Source organism: Echinops telfairi, unplaced genomic scaffold (assembly GCF_000313985.2).
Source record: "Echinops telfairi isolate 266 unplaced genomic scaffold, ASM31398v2 ScPeMD7_18;HRSCAF=68, whole genome shotgun sequence".
NCBI lineage: Eukaryota > Metazoa > Chordata > Mammalia > Afrosoricida > Tenrecidae > Echinops > Echinops telfairi.
This window is the reverse complement of record NW_022103915.1, coordinates 38,632,510-38,650,044: the sequence shown is the minus strand read 5'-3', so window position 1 is coordinate 38,650,044 and position 17,535 is coordinate 38,632,510. Positions and strand designations below refer to the sequence as shown.

At 37.5% G+C, this 17,535-nt stretch overlaps 1 protein-coding gene across 1 annotated transcript in view; it reads left to right on the top strand.

Annotated features, from left to right (window-relative positions):
- GPHN (gephyrin) overlaps window positions 1-17,535 on the top strand; it is a 292,262-nt gene that overhangs the window by 272,193 nt on the left and 2,534 nt on the right. Inside the window, exons 14-16 of the mRNA XM_030884864.1 lie at window positions 6,148-6,221; window positions 10,092-10,156; window positions 13,093-13,196. Coding sequence (XP_030740724.1) covers window positions 6,148-6,221; window positions 10,092-10,156; window positions 13,093-13,196 — 243 coding nt within the window. The remainder of the gene's footprint in view (window positions 1-6,147; window positions 6,222-10,091; window positions 10,157-13,092; window positions 13,197-17,535) is intronic.

Here is a 17,535-nt window from a genome sequence, read left to right as displayed (position 1 = left end):
AACAGAAACAGTAAAAACATGAAAAATAATATAACAAATTCAAAACCCCATTAGGACCAACTACCCCAACAAACGGCAGCAAACCAACTTAATAACTAATTAATATATTTAAGAAAAATAACAAATTGGATCATTTTACTAGCAAACTGGAATCTTAATAAAAAGAATCAAATGGAAATTCTAGGCAAGGGTTGAAAATATGGAATATGGAATAAGGATATGGTGAAATATTTAACTTATCTGTAATCAAAGTCCCAAAAGGAAAGGAGAGAAAGAATAGGCAGAAACAGAATCTAGGAGAGATTGATAGAGAGTTTTTCAAAATAATAAAAACTATCAATCCATAGGTTCAAGAAGTTCTATAACTCTACCAGGCAGGAGAAAAATAAACCTAGGTAATGATGGAAAAATTACTAAAATTGAGAACAAAGTGAACCTTTTACCAAAAGGATGCATTACCTTCAAAGGGTCACTGATAAAACTAATAGCTTATCTTTCCAACAGAAATTATGGAAGTCAGAAAACTGAAATAGCATTTGTAGAATGTTGAGAGAAAATAATTGCAAATGTGGAACTGTATGCTCAGCAAAAAAAGTACTTCAAAAGTAAAAGTGAAATAAAGACTTTTTAACCATGTAAAACTGAGTATATGTTTAAAAGAAAGAGAGAGAAATGTTACCAAACTATGACCCCAGGGTCCAAGGAAAGAAAGAAGTTGAGTAGATATATGCTCAAGGATTTTTTTTCAGGAAGAATATGGAAGCATTTGTCAGAAGGAATAGAGAATAAAAGGAATTATATATGGGATTAATATAAATGAATTTTGGTTATATAAAATATATGTGCTCTAAAGTATACGTAAACTATATGGTTGAATCTGAAGAAAATTTCAACAAGTCCACAAGAGCCAAAACACTACCTTGAGTATACACCACTTGAATTTAGGGACCATCTCAAGAACAGATTTGATGAATTGAACACTAATAAACAGATGAATTGTGGGGTGACACCAAAGCCATTATTCATGTAGAAATAAAAAGGTCATTTAGAAGAAAAAAATGTTCAAAGATAACCTGAAACTTCCCCTTGAACATTGCAAATAGAAGAAATGATGAAGTAAAAGAGCTGAACACACTCAACATTTCTCAAACTAAGGGGAAAAAATCCAGCCCTTGAGTTCTGTGGACAAAACATTACGTGATGCAGGATTTATCACGAGACGATGAAAGTCATAAACAATGTACCAAAAATAATTGGTAGACGTTCAACCATTTCAAGAAGTAGCATATGATCAAGAGCTGAGGGCATAAAAGGAAGGAGTCCAAACTTCACTGAAGGCATTAGCCAAAAACATGGCCTCCAGAACTCACAGCACCAAGTGAAATGCTGCTGCACGCTGAACGACGGAAGCACTGGAAGCCAGGAAATTTGGAAAACCAACCAACTGGAAGAGATCTATATTTATGCCCATTCTAAAGAAAGGTGGCTCCACAGAATGTGGAAACTGTCAAGCAATACCATTAATATCACATGCAAGTAAAATGTTGCTGAAGATAATTCAAATGATTGCAGCAGTACATTGACAAAGCTGTCAGAAATTCAAGCTATGTGAAGAAGACAACATGGCATAAGGGACATTATTGCTGATTTCAGACAGATCCTTGGCTGAAAGCAAAGAATACCATAAAGCTGTTTGCTTGTGTTTGATTGACTGTGCAAACGCATTAGACTGTGTGACTCATAACAAAGTATGAATATTGCAAACAATGGGAATTCCAGAACACTTTTCTGTGCTCTTGCAGAACCTATGCATAGACCATGAGGCAGTCATTCTAACAGAACATACGTGGTTTAAAATCAGGAAAAGTATAAGTCAGGGTTGTATCCTTTCACTATTCTTATTCACTCTTTCTATTAAGCAAAGAATCTCAGAAGCTACTATGTGAAGAAGAATACAACATCAAGATTGGAGGCAGGATCATCTCGTTGGGGGCCTTTCTCTTTTTCACTGCCCCTCCACTTTATCAAGCATGATGCCCTTTTCCTGAACCTGATCTTTCCTGATAAAGCATCCAAAATACGGAAGACAAAGTCTCACCATCCTTGTCTCTAAGGAACATTCTGTCTCTATTTTTTCTAAGACAGGTGTGTTTGTTCTTTGTCAGTCCGTGGAACTTTCAATATTCTTTGCCGATACCACAGTTTAGTCTTCCTTATTCAGTTTCAACTTTCACATGCATATGAGGCCATTGAAAATACCATGGCTTGGGTCAGACATACCTTAGTCCTCAAAGTAATATCCTTTTTTTCCCCCACACCTTAAAGAAGTCTTGTGCAGCAGATTTACCTTTGATCTCTTGCCTGCAGCTTCCATGAGTATTGATTGTGGATCCAAGCAAGACGAAATCTTTGACAACTTCAATTTTTTCTCCATTTATTTATTTATTTATTTTTGAGCCGGCGAGGGAAGACCCCGAGCGCGCGAGAAAGAAAGCTGGCAGAGCGGGGCGGCGGGAGAGAGAAACAGACCCAAGGGAGCTAGGCAGAGAGCCAGAGACACCGAGTTTTTCTCCATTTATTATGATGTTACCTATTGTTCCAGTTGTGAGAATTTTTGTTTTCTTTAGATTGATTTGTAACCCATACTGAAGGCTGCAATCCTTGATCATCAGCAAGTGCTTCAAGTCCTCCTCACTTTCAGCAAGCAAGGTTGTGTCCTCTGCATATCAAAGCTTGTGAATAAGCCTTCCTCCAATCCTCAGTATGAAAAAAAATCCCCACACCTGGACCAACAGACAACATCATGATAAACAGGAAAGATGGGAAGTTTTCAACTATGTCCTTTTACTTGTATCCAAAAGCAACACTCACAGACGCAGCAGACAAGAAATCAGTGTTGGAAAAAAAGGAAGAAAAGGTGTTGAAAATTGGACATGTTTGCAGCACCCGACCTCTATAAAGTGTTAAAGAACAAAGATGTCACTTTGAGGAGTGAGATACACCTGTCCCAAGCCATGGTATTTTTGATTGCCTCATGTGCGTGCAAAGCGGGATAATGAAAAAAAAGCTGGATAATGAATACAGAGGACTGGAGAAGAATTGATGCATTTAAATTATGGTAAGCAAACCTGTCTGAGAGCAAGTCTGACCAGAATGTTCCATAAAAGCAAGAATAAGATTTCATGTCACCTGTTTTGGACATGTTGTCAGGAGAGACCAGTCCCTGGAAGAGGACATCATGTTTGCTAAAGTAGAGGCTCAGCAAAAAAAAGAAAACCACCGAGAAAATGAAATGACACAGGGGCTGCAACAGTGGGCTCAAACATAACAATTGGGAAGATGGCACAGGAGACAGGTCAGTGTTTTAATCAGTTGTACATAGAGTTGCTATGTGTTAAAGCTAGCTCAATAGCACCTGACAACAAAAAAACATATGGACTACATGGTATATGTAGAGAGTATATATAATATGTAAAATACATGCTGGAAATAGGCTTTATATAAATATATACATGCACATACTTTTTGTATGCCGTGGCTGACTCATAGCAACTCTATTTGACAAAGCAGAACTGCCCCATAGGGTTTCTTAGCCTGTAATCTTTACACAAAGTCACCACATCTTTTCTTTCATGGAGTGGGTCAGTGGAATCAAACTCCCAACCTATTAATTAGCAGCTAAGTACTTAACCATCATGGCACCTGGAATTCCATATATGAGGACTCAAGATGTTTGTAGGAAATTTCCAGTATCTTTTCATGCCTTTTTGCCACAGACTTTTTGAAGCTCCCTCATTTACATACATGCACACACACATGATATATGGCAACAATAGAACAAAAAAAGTGGGACGAGAATGAATGGAAATAATCTAAGGTTCTTGCAGTTTCTGTAGAAGTGATAAAACTTACCAGATTAGGGTAAGCTGTAACAAAGGACGTATGTTGTAATCTTCAGAATAACCACTGAAAGAATAACACAAGAATTCATTAATAACCAGCCAGTGGAAAAATTATAAATCAAAAGGATACATGAAAACAAAATATGTGACAAATAGAACACAAATTATGATGGTGACAGTTTAAAATTCAAATATAGCAGTAACCATAATAAGTAAATGGATTAATCCTTCCATTAAAAATGGTTTCTCTTGATTTTCTAAAAAATATTAATTATGCTGCCTACAGTGAGGCTTGACTTAAGTATGAGGAGGCTTCAAAAAGTTTGTGGAAAATGGGATTACACTATAAGTATTGTTCATGATTTTTTTAAAAAATCATCTTATTGGGGGCTCTTACAGCTCTTATAACATTCCATACATCAATTGTTTCAAGCATATTTGTACATATGCTGCCATCATTTTCTAAAATTTACTTTTTATTTGAGCCCTTGGTATCAGCTCCTTTTTCCCCTCCCTCCTCTCACCCACGTGACCCCTTGCTAATTTATAAATTATTGTTTTCATGTCTTACATGTCTCCCTTCACCTATGTTTCATTCTTCCTCCCTCCTTCATGAATTTTTTAAGTCCCCTCATATAAAGAATGAAAGCATGAAACAGTTAGAAGATAAAGATTAAAAGAAAGCTATACCAAAAGTTAGTTGGTGTATCTATCACAGAAAATCAGGATAAGAAGCATTGTTAGATATAAAGATAAGGGACATTCATTTAATGATAAAAGTGTCCACTCATAAGAATAATGCAACAATTCTAAATGTGTCCCATCTAATAAGATCATCTTGCAAAATAAATGATCCAGCCTTGAGAATTTAGGAGAATCCAAGAAGATGAATGAGGTAAGGATCAGAGTAGAAAGAGAAGACTAGAAAGAAAAAGTATTTTGAGCAAAAGAAAGAACATTGATGTATGGAATGTTATAAGAGCTGTAAGAGCCCCCAATAAGATGATTTTTTAAAAAATCATGAACAATACTTATAGTGTAATCCCATTTTCCACAAACTTTTTGAAGCCTCCTCATACTTAAGTCAAGCCTCACTGTAGGCAGCATAATTAATATTTTTTAGAAAATCAAGAGGGAAAGTGGAGCTTAAAAGTACAAGAATGTTAGATACTATATTTAAAAGATGAAACTTTTATTGGGAACCAGGAAGTTACTCAAGTGTTAATTATACAGTTACTTGATCAGATTTGTTTTCAGAAGAGCACTGTTAATATTGTATGGAGAATTCTAGAAGGAGAACAAAATTGGCAGGGAGACCTATTTCAGTCATTCAAGTGAGAAATCTGTTGGCTGAAGCTGCAGTCACGAAAGAAGGAAACATACAAACACAAAAAAGAAGGAAACAGACAAAAAATAAAGTATCTCTATCAAAGTATCAATATTCAAATTGGGAGCATATTACTACACCAACTCAATTTGGATTAATGAATAAGGAATTCAGTAACAGACCTAGAGGCAATACCACCTACAGTTTTTGGTGTTTTGTTTTTCTGTATGTTTACAAGACTGTGTTGCCATTCATTCACAAAGATCAGAATTTGTCAAATCATTCTGGTTTGGTTGTAACCATTGACTGATACTGGTTTTATGAGCAGAATATTAAGTTGGAACAACTAAATTCTCTAGACTTTCTGTTTTAGAGTTCCCTCCTTAAATAAAAGCTAGTTTTCATTTTACTTGACATTTACACTTAATAGCCTGTGAGTAAATATCTAGTCTCTTCTCACAAAATATTTATGTTGTTTTAAGTCCATTAAACAGAATAGTGTAGTATACATACCTATGGCTTCCCTGTTCATGTAAACTAATTAAGGAATATTTCTTGCCCTCCTTTCCCAGACAAAATCCTGTCTTTACAGAGAGATCATAACCCATCAAATAATGTGTATTTATCTAACGCCTCCCACAGGAAGGCACTTTCTTTGAGGTCAGAGACATTGACTCTTTAGTTCAGGGCCACACCCCTTAGCACCTACCATGGTATTCAACAGAGAGCAGGTGCTCCATAAATACTTACTGGATGATACATGAAAAAAAGCATTTGTTTTAAGCAAATCAGCATCGCTGAGCTAAGAAAACTATTTCTTTTAGTTTCAATCTTAAGTATATGTTTTATTTTCATTTAAGGTTTTAAAAGTCTGATACTAAAATGTTCAAATACAGTGATGATCTTTCCTATTTGCAGGACTATCTCAAGCAGGTGCTGGACATTGATCTTCATGCTCAGATCCATTTTGGCAGGGTTTTTATGAAACCAGGGTATGAAAATAATCTTGTTCTCTAATATGGGGTTTGTCTGGCTTGCTTTGACTAACAAATATTTAAATGACTGATAGCGTTTTCTATCATAGATTATCCTAATTTTGAAAAGAAATCATATTAGAACTCTTTGTTCAAGAACAACTCCTATCTGAAATGGGAACTCATCTTCCTTATGAATCACTGGGTCTGCTATAAAGAAAGGAAAGCCACTTTCTAACTCTTTCCTTCCTTTCATTTCCCACTCCTAATTCCTTCTTTGTCTTTCTCCTCATATTACTTCTCTCTCCAAGTATTTTAGACTGAAAATAGTGTCTCCATCATCCGGCTTTTATTAACTGTTAACCTTTTTTTCATACCTTTTTGAAAATTAATCCCCACCCACTATCTTGGTGGGGCGAGGGAGAGGGCTGGGTTGTTTTAAGGCAAATCCTAGGTGACTTTTAGGAATAATAATGGCTTTACCTTATGTAATCACGGTGATATTACCTCCTCATTATTATTCTCACACACACAAAAGATTAATAGCATCTAATACCCTGACCATATTCAAATTTTCCCCAAATATCAAGGGGGAAAATGTCTCTCTATATTTGTTTTGTTTCAATTAGGATTCCAAGTGAAGTCTACAGTTGTATTTGATTGCTAAGTCTTTATTAAAACATTTACTTTATCAAACATTTACTTCTCCCTCATTGATTTTTCATGCTGTGGACTTACTGAAGCAAGTGGGTCACTTGTTTTGAAATGTGAATCTGGCTGATTGCTTCCCAAAGTAATGTTTAACTAGTTCCATTAGCTCCATTGTATGCCACAGACAAGAAGTTAGATCTACAGACATTGTTAGATTCAGATTTTGTTTTGGGAAGAATATCTCATAAGTGAAAATGACATATGCAAAAATCTTAACACCTATTCTCAAAACGAATAACCTCCAAAAGGAAGCTCACGGAGGTTTTACTGTCAGATGTAAATTTTCAAAGAATGGCAAACAGTGGAGTGGGTAAAACCCTCTCTTTAAGGACTAATTGCCTGCTTCTATCGCTGTCACTCTGTGAAGCTTTGATGCCTGTTCGAGAACCTCGGAGTCTGAGTGAGCAGCCCTGCAGACCTGCGTGCTGCCGGAGACGACAGTCACAGTGTTATCCTGCTCTTGTTTGTACATGTAAATATGCAAAGGGAGTAGAGTGAGGATTTCCCAGTTGTAAGAAGAGAGCTTTGGGAATCATCAGCAAACTCCAGAAGACTTCTAAGTGTCAAGCCACCCCTCCTAAATCCCTAATTGATTAGGGACTTACTGTTCAGGGAAAAGTATCAGCCTTTACCTCTATGTCTTGCCTGTGTACATTTAGAGTTAAGATAATTGCTAAAGCTGTTTCTACATTTGATTTGATTTCATTTAGAATTCTTGACATTATGTTCTGTAGTTCCCTGCATAGTGTGGCAGTTTAGCTGCCACTGCCAAGGACCTTTTTGTTTTTGTTGAATTTACATCATTATTAAAATTCTGCTGTTTCTTAAGAAAACAATAGTGTGCTACAGGCACTCAAAAAACTTTTTTATACCCTTTTTTTATACAGTATGAAGCAAACTATGAGAATGGAACTGATTCTTTTTGCAGTGGAGAGGAAGCTAACATTTCTTGACCTCCCCTCTAGAAAATTATTTGTGTAACTCTTATGCCTTAAAATAATCTCAGCCCCTTATGATGTTGACACTCTTTCTGCAGTCTTTTGTTTACAACTTGTTTCAGCTTTTGTATATTTTCCTGCTTTAAAGCCCTACACTGTGCCTCCATTCCGTGCTAAAATACATTGGTGTTTCAAGAGAAGAACGAACGATGGGTGATGAACTCCCAGGAAATGGCTTTCCGGAGTCTACACAAAACAGGACCCTTATGGCATAGCAATGTTTAAAATGTTTTGCTGTAATGCAATCTTTTTAAATGAGTACCTTTAGCAGTATTACATTAACTGTCTGCCAGATGCAGAAGGTGCCTAGCCTTCTGATTTAAGCTGGCTTTAAATACAGAAGAAAGAATGTTCTGCATTCTTCCTCATTCCTTTTATCTCTGTGATAGTTTGCTGTTAGAAAGTGGTTTAGAAGTTTAAATGGGCTTCATTTAATTGCCAGAGTTTTATACTTGTCTAAAAGTAAGAATTGAAAAGTAATCATTACTTAATGGGAGGACAAAAAGAAATATAAAAAGCTCAAGTACAATTTAGCTTTACTCTTCCCACATAGATTGTATTCAAAATGCTTTTTTTTTTCTCATTTTTGAGTTAGTGATACTAGAAACAAGCATTTGAAATATTATCAGCCAAATGTGCCAGTCCACTGTTTTTATGGGTCATCTATGATGAACATAGCTTCTATCAAGATCATGTCTTAGAAATTATTTTCATCATAGTAATAACTATTGCCAGATAACAGATCCATAAATTGATACGACAGTCTCCCTTTTCTAAATCACAGCAGAGAATCAGAAAGTAAGCAAAGGCTTTGGAAAAGACAAAATAGATGTCACACAGTCCATATGCCAATATTTCAGTGCTCATGCTGTGAGCATCTTATCAAAATATGAGCCATAGATCAGAAAGACCTCCGTTCAAATCTTTGCTCCCTCACTTAATAACTGAGTGATTTGGGCCAAATTGCTTAATCTCCCTGATTATCCATTTCCTCATCTATAAAATGCATCAAGAATTGCTATCTCATGGGATTGTTAGACTCAAATGAGTTAATAGATATAGCACATAGGTATTACTTTTTAAAATAGTATTTTCTATTATTATCACTGTAATTATAGTACTGTTCCTAGTTCTGTCTGGTTCCCAAGCCTAAAAAGCCAGTGTTAAGGCTGAAGATGAACATTAAGGAAAACAACAGAAAAAAATAATTAGAAGTCAGAAACAAGCACAAAAATAAGAATTTTAGATACAATAGTGTGGGGTCATAGTGTATAGGTGAAAACAATCTGTAATACACTTGGTACCTGTTATCACTTAATTCTAATAGAGTAGAATGAGTTCATAACAGTGGCTGAAACTCATCAAAACCATGGTAATGTCATCATCCTCTTTTTAAAAGTCATGAGAGTAATTTATTTTGGAAAAATCAAGTTTGCAAAACTGGAAAAAATAAAACAATTCAGGTGCTTAAAGGGATCATTTTTCTAGCTATATGGAAATTACAGTATTCCCTAAAGACTCTTCATTGTTTACTCATCATTAATATCATGAAAATGTCCCCGGAGCGCTGCAGAAAGGGTATGCAACAGAAATAAATCATCTCTCCTCAGCAATCCTCCCCTGCATGCTACTCATCTCTCCCGCCCCCCACCCCCCACAATAAGTGTTCTGTCAGTGTCTTGCGGAAGTAGAATTTGAGTGTATTTTAAAATTACTATTTCTTTAATCATGATTTTTTATTTATTTTCACATTTCAAGAAACTTCTTTCATAGAAGGGAGGGCTACTTACTTTTATGTTCCCCACTGATTCTGATTTGACAGTGTTAAGAAATACTTATCTTGAGCAGAACCTCATACACTGTATGATCTGTCAATCTTCTGACAACTGGGATGATTGTTAAAATCCCTAGTAATTAGACATTAATAGCATGGACAGGATGAAAATTAAAAACAATCTACAGAACAGGAAGTGTGGGTCTTTGTAAAGCAGAAGATACTAAACCCAAATTTATGTAACTACTCTTAGAGTACTTCATGGTATAAAGGATTAAAGGCGAGTCAACAATATGTTCTGTGATCTGTGTGGGTGGTCACACAACAAGAACACAGGGTACTGAATTTAACTACTCATAGGACTTAGCAATCGCCCCCAAATAACCTCTTCTTTTTCCCCTCTAGTCTACCAACAACATTTGCAACTTTGGATATTGATGGTGTAAGAAAAATAATCTTTGCACTACCAGGTAAGAATCATGGATATTGCTTTCTTTTGCTTTTTCTAGAAAAATAACCGAAATCTTTTGGGACTTCGCCCATGGCTAGTCCCCTATCAGAGCACTTGACGTGGAATCTGAAAGATGTGGGCTCAAGTCCCACCTTTACCACTTGCCACCTCTGTGACTTTGGGCATCACTTCACTTCTTTTCTTCATTCATAAAATGGGAATTTTGTCTGTATCATACGGTTACTGTCAAAGTCAATTAGATAGTATGTTTCAAAGTGCTCTCCCAACCCAAAGATGTTTAGCTATCACTATGTCTTTTTTCTGAATTGATCAGCTAGCAGCCCAATTACCTCCAACTAGTGTGCCAAGGGATGAAAGGACTTTCAAAAATTACAAAGATAGCTTACCAGATTTGGGCTGGAGGAACAGCGAGCAAGGAGGCAGGAAATGTGCATCCCAGCCAAATCCAACTCAATGGTTTAGAATGTAGGAAAGCACAGTGATTCATTTTGTAAGGATTACCAAATTCACATGTTTATTTCAACTTTTCTGAGGGTCACACATTCAAAGCCATTACTAAAGCAGTTTAACTTTGTGTGGGTCTACTTGCTTTTTTTTTTTAACTAAACCTTTTTAAATTGCCCTCTGGTTTCTAGCAGTAGCCTATCCCTTGTTTGTTTGAGCACTGCTCCCTTCAGAAAATAATGTACTTATTCCTTTAAAATTCAAAAATCTGGTAACTTTGAGATATTTATTTGCTTTTTATCTTAGAGAACAAATCTGAAAATAAAGATAAAGATGAGCAGGTAGAAGGATTTTGAAGTTCAAAATATGTTCTAACCTTTATTTGTAAGCATGAAAGAGGACAGACTTCTAGTCATATAGAAAATTATGAGACAGAGGACATGTAAATTAGTCCCCAGAATTTATCTAAACACCACGCTCCCTTCGACAGGTACTCTGAAAACAATCCTGTAAAGAAATAGGCTCCTCTTCCTCCCTGGGTTTGGCCCAGAAGGGACTGTTTATTTCTCTGTAGAAGATATCACTGAGCTTACATGCCGTCAGTGGATATGATCAAAAGGGCTTTACACCAGGAGCAAATTTTGTCATTTTGATTGGCGTATTGGTAATCTGCCAAAGAAGTTAAATAATGCATTTTCATGATGGCACTATTAATTAATTTGACATTTTCTCTACTCAACCTGAAAGAACCGAAAGAGGGCAGCAACCGCCCACTCTCTGATTGTAGCAAAATCCCTTTGTGTCGAAGGTCTCGGACTTCACACGTGGCTTTCTTTCAGCTTCCCTGAAGTACCTACGCTGAAAGGCCGTGCTCGTTTTTTAAAATAGTTTGAAGTTTTTGTGTAGCTATTTATTTATTTATTTATGCCAGTGAACTGACCACAGTAATACACAATTGGTTCCAAAAAGTTTAGGAAATATATAGACATAGGATTAAAAATGTTATCTGTAATTCCCTCTACCTAGAAATAATCACTATTTGCCACTTTCTGGTGTCTGTCCTTCTAGTTTTGTTTTGTTTTATTCTCATACAGATAATTCATAGAATATCAAGTCTTAGTACTACAGGATTTAAACTTTAAAAAGTGTCCTAGTAATACATACTCAGCACAAAAAGTTGAGAAAGTTCACATACGGGTGAGGAAATGTTATCCATACTCCCACACACTCACACACATACCCAGAAATGTCTAAAATTTAAGAATAGAATCAAACGCTCTTAAGAGGTGAAAAATTTCTAGTTTAATAACAAGCTCTATTAAAGTTAAAAAACAATTTAAGAATCCAAATGTCTTCTCTTAGAACAAATCTGGTTATGTTTTGGTTAGGGAAAATTGAAAACTGTATGAGGGGACTTCAAAAAGTTTGTGGAAAAGTGAAATGGAAAGATAATGGAATTTTCCCACCAATGCTTTGAAGCCCCCTGCATAGACCGAACAAAGTGCCAAAATATTGATATATTTACAATACCCATCTATTTAATTAAGTCTTAGCCTAAAAATCTAATAGTAATTTCCCACCTCCAGTGCATACATACGTAACACCAAAATAAAATTCACTGCCTCCACAAGGAACAGCCACGGTGGGCCACATCCGACCTCCTCTGACGCCCCCGTTGGCACGAGGCAGGGGCAGATAAGCCTCAATGGCCCTTTCTTCTTGAGCCCACCTTCCTGCCCTTGAAGTGCATGACACATCCAGCTTCGTTCCTGGAGAAATGTCTTTGGACCCCTCAGATTCTTAAACTAAAACTTTAAAAGAATTTGCTATTCACCTACAAGTCCTGTTTATTTAAATTTTTCTAATTTTATTTTAAGATTACAAATTTTTCTAAGATTTCTTTTTATTTAAAAACAAGTTATTTAGCGCACGAAGAACTAGAAGATGAATAGCAGTTTCTTTTGACGTTATAAAAAGAAAAGGGGGGAAAAAAGAATTTGAGGAATCCGAGCTATCCAAATAAATCCATTTTTAAATTGTAAGGAAATTTCCTTGTTGGGGGCATGGATTATAGATATTTCTTTATACTTGTTTTTATTTTCTTTGTGTGTGTGTGTGTGTGTGTGTGTGTGTATCGAACAGGTATTACTATGCTGATTTAAAACATTTTAAAATAAAGTATGTAGATGAAAAAGACTTTTAAATTGGCTTGAAAATTTCTCAGAATTATTAATGGCTTTAAATGCGTGCTCCCCAGGGAAAGCGAAATAAAATCCTGTCTGCTCAGTAGTGTTAAACAGCTTCAGGCATCTCTGTACTTCAGTGCTGCCATTGGATTGACTCTGCTATCTTCGTGCATCTTTGGAATTCCATGTGCTGTAGAAGAGTGATTAGTTGTGTCCATCACTCCCTGAGAAGAAATAGGCAGACAGACATGACGTGGAATGTTTTTGTATGTGTACTATGAATAACTGCTTGGTTGACTTCCAGGAAATCCTGTGTCAGCCGTGGTCACCTGCAACCTCTTTGTTGTACCTGCCCTGAGAAAGATGCAGGGCATCTTGGATCCGCGGCCAACCATCATCAAAGCCAGGGTAATGTTTTCTAATGACCATAAACTAAAATTGAAACCTGATCACAATTAAGAATGTAATTTTCGAACTGTCCAAAACACATACCTAGGATTTTTATTACCTTGGAGGGAAAATGTGCTTACCTGGTACCCTTCGTGGCAGGGGAGGGGAATCCTTTATTCCTTTGCTACAATCTTTCATTACTTCTACAACAGACTGCTTTCTCCGGCTGGAAGTCCATGTGAAAGGCTGTAGAGCAAGGTTTAAGAATGTGAGTGGATACTCAGGAGAGGACGGGTAATTAGAATGGAGGCTGGCACCGCCCTAACCTTAGACCTACATGCAGGAAGGGACAGCGTGTTCTTACCCCAATGTAAACTCTTGGAGGACAGCAATTGGCCTGCTCACTCTTTCTGTAACGTCCCTGATCAATTTTAAATAATTCAACAAAAGACAATCAAGGGGCTAGAAATAGACCCTGCTGATTGAAGAGGAAAGGATGATACAAGACAACTTAAACTGAAATCAACCAACCCTGTTGCCTTCAAGTCAGTAGTCACTCACATTGACTGTATCAGACAGAGTGGAACTTATCCAGAGGGTTTCTACACCTCTAATCTTTATGGAAGCAGAATGCCTCTTTTGTATTCCACGGAGCAGCTAGTAGATTCAAACTGCCAACCTTTAAATTAGCAGCCAAGCACTTAACTACTGCATCACCAAGTGCTATAGGACAATTAAGGTCAAGGAAGTATACTTATAGTGAAAGTTGTTTGGAAAGTAAGAGTCCCCTTCTCCACCAACACTAACTTCAATTTGATTTATTGAACTAATTATATTACATACTTTCTGCATTACTAATAAGCAATTTTCTTGGCAGTATGAACTATAATGCCAAGCTATCATTCTTTAAGTGTTCTGAAATAAATTTAGATGTGACAGAATGCTCTGATTAATTGATGACAAGAACTTATAAACCATAGAAGGGAGGAAATATTAATCAAATATTACTCTAAGAACAGATAGCTAAAAATCTTAAGAAAATCTAGGCTTTAGGTATTCTTCTTAATGTTGACCTAAGTACTGGGAATTTGTGTACCTAATGAAATTTCTTTCAGCAAAAGGTTCAGCTAAGTGGTTCTGAAAACAAATTAACATCATGATGGTGTTATTTGAAATTAAATGGAAAAATAATATATAAAAACGCGTCAGCCAGCAAAAAATAGTTTGTTCAAATTAGCAGGTCAGAGCTGGAAAGCTTAAATCTAGGCATTTACACTAATAATACTGAGTATTTTCATATTTGCTAAATTTAAGAAACAAAAATTTATAGTTTTGTGAGAAAAAGGGTTTCTCTTTGACTTTTCAAAACTCTCGTTTTAATATCCACCATCTCTTGAGACTGGCAGAGTGGTAGCCATCCATCCATCCTGACAAGCATTACTGGATGTGCTCTTGTGACCAGACTGATGCACACTACATTGTTCACATAAGCTCAGAGAGTTGAGAGCTGGCTCACAAATCAGCCCAACTCCTCCCTCCCCAGAGCAGTGCCTCTAAGGCTGCCAGGCTGGTTCATCAGTGTGCTTTGTGAGTTGCCTCTTTGTTTAGCCTCACAATCACTGCCACCTCTTCCCTCTCACAGCTCATACGACGTGGAATGTTTTCGTGTATGTACTATGAATAACTGCTGGGTTGACTTCCAGGGAATCCTGTGTCAGCCATGGTCACCTGTAAACCTCTTTGTTGCGCCTGCCCTGAGAAAGAGGCAGGGCATCTTGGATCCGCGGCCAACCATCATCAACTTTAGAACATAGCCCCATTCACTGCCTTGAAATCCATGGTAATGTCTGACCATATAAATGTTGTAGCTTAAAGCCATCCCTCAGTACTATTGTCCCTGAACAGTTCAGCCAAAATGGTTGCCATCCTTACTGCCTGTTGCCTCTTTAGGAAGGGCTGTTAAGTGTGGCTTGTGATAAGCACACTGCTGGACTCTGAGATAGCCATTCTGTGGGGCAGGCACAATTCTAGCAATAATGGAATAGAATTGTTTGCCCAGCATCTCCACAGAAGAATAGCCTTAATATCCATGTCTTTAATATTCCCTCAGAGCCTCCTGCACTGCTCTGTTCACAGCTTTTATTCTCTCTCGAGCCCACCTGAGGTAACCTCCACGTTGTACTAACGGCTCGCCATAAGTCTCTTGACCTATGCTTTGGGACCAGACGCCAAGAGTCCGGACCTCCAGCACCACCCAGGACCTGTGGCATATCAGCCTGGGCCTCCGCCCAACAGAAAACCCCTCTCTGTTGGGGCCTCTGTTTGTTTTCTCACCGACTCGCTTCCCTCTGCTGTGCCACTGTCACCCCCTCCTCCTCCTGGCTGCCATCAAACCTCCTGGGACGTCTCCCTGCAGACATCCAGGTCCTCGCAGTTGTCTCCGAGTTTGCTTTACCTTCGTGTGTCCTTCAGCCACCTACACCCACATCCTGTAATGGACCCGCCAGTGCTCCACCTCCTAAGTTAGTTCCCCTCTCTCAAAAAACCTTGCAGAGGAACATGATTTGAGGATGGCAGAGCTGTCATTTTCACATCCTGCGCTTCAGAGAGCGCGGCACTCTTCAGGGCCCGCTTGCAGAGATGGAAGCACAGCCTTCAGGCATGTACACATCTGGAAGATGGAGGACATGCTGAGAAACAATTACTTCGTAGTGTGATATTTTGGTGTAATAAAGGGTTCTGTGACTTTGTAGTCATACTTTCTTACTCAGCCTCCTATATAAAGAGTGCACATAGTAGGCTCTCCATCCCAAAGCCTCAGTTTTCTCTCCAACTTCATCTGCTTCCCCTCCTATACTCTGGCCATACCGTGCTATTTGCTACTTCAAGGATAGACATGAGGTCCCCTGTGCATACCTGTACTTTTCCTTCCTGGAAGGTCTCCTCTCAATCCCAGCATTTCCTGTACATGCCTGGAAAATTCCGTACTCATCCTGTAAGATTCAGGCTGATATTGCCATTCCTGTGAACCCTTTATCAAGGGCCTTAAGAAGGGCACCCTTTTGTACCATATAAATCATTCCGAGGTAACATTATCATTTTGTATTTGCGGTTACTTGATTACTCGAGGATTCCTTGAGTAACTTTGTGCAAAATGTGTAGGAGAAAGAAGGAAGGATAATAGTCTCTTACTCTAACCTGATTCCTCCTTCAGATGTTTACGTATAGACCATGTTATGTAAGAGGACACCAAATACTGCAGTTTTTCTCTTGAGGGACTTCTAGGTGCCAAGAAGATGGTCATAGGAGGCAGCCCCAGCCCCCGTGACTGTCCAAATCTGAATAAAGAGAAAAGTCATCAGAAGAGAAAGATCAGCCCTTTGGTTGTCTTTTGTTGAATTATTTAAAATTGATCAGGGACGTTACAGAAAGAGTGAGCAGGCCAATTGGTGTCCCCCAAGAGTTTACATTGGGGAAAGAACATGCTTGTCCCTCCTTGCATGTAGGTCTAAGATTAGGGCGGTGCCAGCCAAGTGATGTAAAATTCCAGAACTATAATGTGTGTGAAAACAAATATGTTAGTTAATAAAACATTCTTTCCAGTATAAAAAAAAATCTAAGCTTAATTTCTTACTGCAAAAAGAACAGCTATTTGTGAAAAAGCTCACTTCAGTTTGATGCAACTGATTTGGGTTTCTTAAATTTATATGAATATCTTCCTTTAAAATAAAATAATTTATATTTTTAATTGACTGAAAAAAGAATTAAAATATTTAGAATCATAAAGTTTGAAGGCATGTTAACCCTTCCCCCCAAAAAAACACTCATTACTGTAGAGTCCATTCTGACTCATAGTAACCTTATACAACAGAATAGAACTGGCGCTGTGGTTTCTGGGGTTGTGAATCTTTATGAAAACAGAAAGCCTCATCCTTCTCCTATGAAGCAGCTGGTGGTTTTGAACCGTTGACCTTGCAATTAGCCACCCAACATGTAACCCACCATGCTATCCAGACTCCTTAGGAAATCAAAATAACTTGCTCACATAACAATAAGAGTATACAACTAATTTGTAGTTAAACTGGGAATGAAACCTATATGGCTGGTTCCCAGTCTAGTATTTTTTTTCCCCATTGCACTGCCATAAACCAATCAGTGCCATCAGTGAAGGGAAAAAACTTTGCTATTCTTTGAAGTTTTATACTGGAAAAAACTCCACACAGAAAAACAGTGGGAAGACATTTTTATCAGAACAAGTTAGGAATAATTCCAGGTTACTCCATCAATACAGAGCATTGGTGCACCGTGGTTAAACGCTCCACCACTGATCAAAATCTTGGCACTTCCAACCCACCAG